Here is a 4,152-nt window from a genome sequence, read left to right on the forward strand (position 1 = left end):
AACTTTAACACTGCTTCACTACAAACATCCATTATGTTACCACAGTCTAGTTCCTGTCTAGTGCATAGTTATGATTTGATCTTTCCAAACAATGCGCCTTTTACTGTTTACTTGATTTAACTGATTTTGCAGTACCATTCAGTCTACAACTTACCTGCCTTTATTTTTCCATGTCTTTTGATTCTGGGGTCATACCAGCCTGCACATATCAGCACCCTCTAAAATGATAACCCATGACCAGCCTGTATTTCCATCTCATCCTACCCATCCTTGCACTGCCAAAAGCTAATATTTACTAAAATACTCAGTCTGTAGCTGAACTTCAAGAAACAGCTATGTATTGCCTATTATTTTCACTATAGCATCTCTTCTGTAACTCCTCACGTCACTTCTTTGATGTAAAAATTGTACATAGTAGTTTCTGTTAACTACCTTCTTAAATCTTTTTATTGTATTTTAAATATTCATTTGTTTTTATTACATTTTATTGCATTTTTTTTTTCAATTTGACATGTGTTCACATTCTTGGTTGAGATTGGAATTGATCTAATGGGGCTCTACCCCAGATAATAAATTGTTAAATAAATTGTGTAGTCTGTGTGCTTTTCATTGACCACAGTGGCATAATTACCAGCATAAATAAACCCTAAACAATATCTCTCGACCCCCAAGCATTAAAAATCATAGCACTGGCCTTTAAAAATCATACTAGAGGGTAAGAATGGGCAATAATGGAGACCACTGGGCTATGTATAAGTTGTGTTCAAGAATGAATATGCCAGTATTGCCTACATCACTGGCAATGCCAATATAACACTTGTAAAGCTTTTTTTTAATCCACTTAGAAAGTTAATAGAACATCAACATGCATTTACAACAAAACTCTAATGTCTGTCATTACACACTGACTGTAAGCCTCAGTTATTTACCAGAAAACCAAAAATTTCAGGAGGGACAGGATAAAAATAGGAGGCAAAATCATGGACCTTTAAAGTTAATAGAACAGCAGGTTTTGCATCAACACACATTTTCTGAACTATGATGTTCTAGTATCTGACATTGAGTAACTGCAATTTACAGTGGTTTACCAGAAAATCAAACATTTTATGAGGGACATGGCAAAATATGAGGCAAAATCAAGGTAATGTTGTATGACAAAGTGTTTGTGATAAGGTGTTACAGCAACTGCGGGCAGCTGTCAAACAACACTAATGCCATAAAATTCTAAGCGATACACAAACACACTACTGCAGTTCAACGTTCTTCATTATCACCAAATGAGCAGCACTCGCTTAATTTTCACAATAGAAGGTCTTCTAATATATCTCTCAACTGTTCAAAATTTCACAGAATATCAAGATTTTTGTCTCATATTTTTGATCTGTTCCTTGTATAATTTGTGTTTATCTGGCAAATCATCTAGATTTGAATTCATTAAATAATGACAAACATTTGAGTTTCAGGCTTCATGTAATTCAAAAAATGTGTGCTAATGCAAAACCTGTTATTCTATCAACTTTTTAAGTTTATAAGAGCAATTATTGAAAATCTGCCCTTGGTTTGGGACCTTATCCACCTATTATTTTTTACTTTGTCCTGAATTCTTCCACTAAGAGGTTGAGAAGTATGGGCCTTTGTATACTATATCCTCTATAATTAGTTTGCTGAATCTTTGTATAGGCTTAGTTTATTTAATGAAGTATGTACCAATAAACAGGTCTGACTTAATGATGAACATCATAAATCTAGGAGGAGCAAGGCTAAATATGGGGACCAAAATCATAAGGCTGTGCTTAAATCACAGCAGTTGAGAGGTATGCCCCAAACCACACAGTGTCATGATGCTATAGCATTTACTTATGTTGAGTTTCAAGGGGTGGTAGTGGAGGCACAGACTGCATTTATCCAGGCACCAATTCCCAAATTAAACAGCTATAAGTATGTGCATCTACCAGGGGTGTAGCCATTGAATTTCATTTTGTCCTCACAGATGCTTATTGCTGCCCATCCCTGTCTACCTGGCATTTAAAAAATAATACTCTAGATGTTGCCCCCCCCCAAAAAAAAATTATATATATATATATATATATATATATATATATATATATATATATAAAACATATTCAGCTGCTCAGTCAAAAACTATTATAGGCATTGTTTTTAATTTGCAGTCCCCTCTGTAAGCAAGATATATACATGTTTTACAGGCCTTGATCTAGAATTCTAGATGGTTATAAACATAATATGTCTTGATATAGCCCCAATGTTTATAACATGTTCAGAAAAAAATGTACTCTAGTACAAAGCATATGCCTGGCTACACGCTCTACTGTTCCATCTGAGAACGACTAACGTTACACATCTATAAAAATGTACCATAGTTCTCAACCAATCGGGGACAAATTTCACCAGAATAAGGGACAAATTCAGAAAAAAATCAGGGACACTTTTTAAAATATTGGTACTATTAACTTAAAACGTTGACACAATAAGGTAATGTGAACTAATATACACATTCTGAAGTGAAAGATGCGTACAACTCTTATTGTTGTCATTTATTAAGCGTAATTCGCTACTTTTTCTCCAAAAGTCATACATTTTACGGGGATTAACTGGAACAGAGCTAAAATTTGAGAGAAAATGAGTGACGTCCTTGAAAATCATGGACATATGAAAGGTATGATATGTATATAAATCACAAGCAAAAACGGCACCATCATCTATGAACCTTGACGTTAACTATTTCCCTCTTCTTTTTTTATTTTCAGTTCCTTCCAATTTTAAACTCACGTGTTATAGCAAAACATGCTTGAAATGTGCTTTAAATGCCGTATTTATTTGAGAACACTGACATCTTGTTCCCTGTGCGTTCTCCTCACAAATGTGGCTTTGATGCCTTCCTGTCTGCTTTGCCCCAGTCATTCACACAACACAGGCACCTTTCTTTCAAAGGTGTGTGCTTTAACATTCCACTTCCCTCGCATCACGTAGCAAACATTCAATTTTCCACTTGTTTAATATTCTTTAGGTAGTTGGAGGTCAGAGCGATCCCTGTTTTTCCCTAACGCCGCCTGGCGCTGATAACGGTTTACCTTGGTTCGCTAGTTCCCTTTAGTAGCACTCGCGCGCCTGCCAGGCACAACCACACGCTCCCTCCCAATCGCTCGGGCTCGTGGCAACAGGGGCAGAACGCTGAGCCTAGTCCGTGCACTGCTAGAGACAGACGGGGAGCGATGCTGGCCAGTAGTGATCCGGCGGCACAAGGGGATTCACAGAACGCAGGTAGGAAACACAGAAGTACTCCTTTCCGCGCAGCATGACATAAGTATAGAGCAATTAAAATATAACAGCGTGAGAAAGGTGCATGTGGGCAGAAATGATTGATGCTGTGAAAAAATTAAGTAGTTTGGGGTTCTTCAGTTTAGCACTTTCAGGTAGCCGAGCACTGACTGAGCAATTACAGAACAAAGGTATTAAAATATGTGATGGGTGGCTTCACATACAATGCAACAATATCCAGGCAGTTACATCTGCTGATATTATCTAATACTTTCTGGTTATATCCTGCTAATGTGGATGTATTGCAAAGATAGAAGTTGCTGCATGTGCTCCACCAGCTGTGATACTGAGTCGTGTATAAACTGTTAGCCAAGGCATCACTTGCCACCCATGTGGTTCTACCTACCCCTAGGTTACAGTGTTTTGTGGGTATATACATATAATTATCTATATTGCATTATTTTCTACGATGGTTATGAGTTTGTTCGTAAATGAAAACGATGTAATTTGGAAGTTATTTAAGTCGCATTGTTTCTGTAGATGCTATATGTTTCGAAATAGCAGGCTGTGGCTTTATAGGCTAAGGAAATGATACCCACCCTATACATTGTTGGGTCTGTTTGCGCTTTAGAAAGATAACTACAACTTTATTGTTTTCTAACCCTGGTTGTCTGCGTTTTGCTGCACCTCAGAGTATTACAGATAGGGTTTGCATTACATTACTGTGACCGGAGGGGGTGGTGGTAATGTCATTATGAATTGTTGTGGTTCATTGATTCCATATATAGTTATTACTGAAGTGTCATCTCCAGAAGAAAACTTATGCAAAGGACAGGCTAACCCGACAACATAACCGTTGGTGCATGCGTTTGG

At 37.2% G+C, this 4,152-nt stretch overlaps 1 protein-coding gene across 1 annotated transcript in view; it reads left to right on the forward strand.

Moving 5' to 3' along the window:
• Nucleotides 1-3,053: 3,053 nt before the first annotated feature.
• ZNF385C (zinc finger protein 385C) overlaps nt 3,054-4,152 on the forward strand; it is a 1,443,898-nt gene continuing 1,442,799 nt past the window's right edge. The window contains exon 1 of the mRNA XM_044054735.1: nt 3,054-3,282. Within this exon, the coding sequence (XP_043910670.1) occupies nt 3,234-3,282 (49 nt within the window). The 5' untranslated portion in view covers nt 3,054-3,233. The remainder of the gene's footprint in view (nt 3,283-4,152) is intronic.

Source organism: Protopterus annectens, chromosome 13.part0 (assembly GCF_019279795.1).
Source record: "Protopterus annectens isolate FY-2018-M chromosome 13.part0, PAN1.0, whole genome shotgun sequence".
Lineage (NCBI taxonomy): Eukaryota > Metazoa > Chordata > Ceratodontiformes > Protopteridae > Protopterus > Protopterus annectens.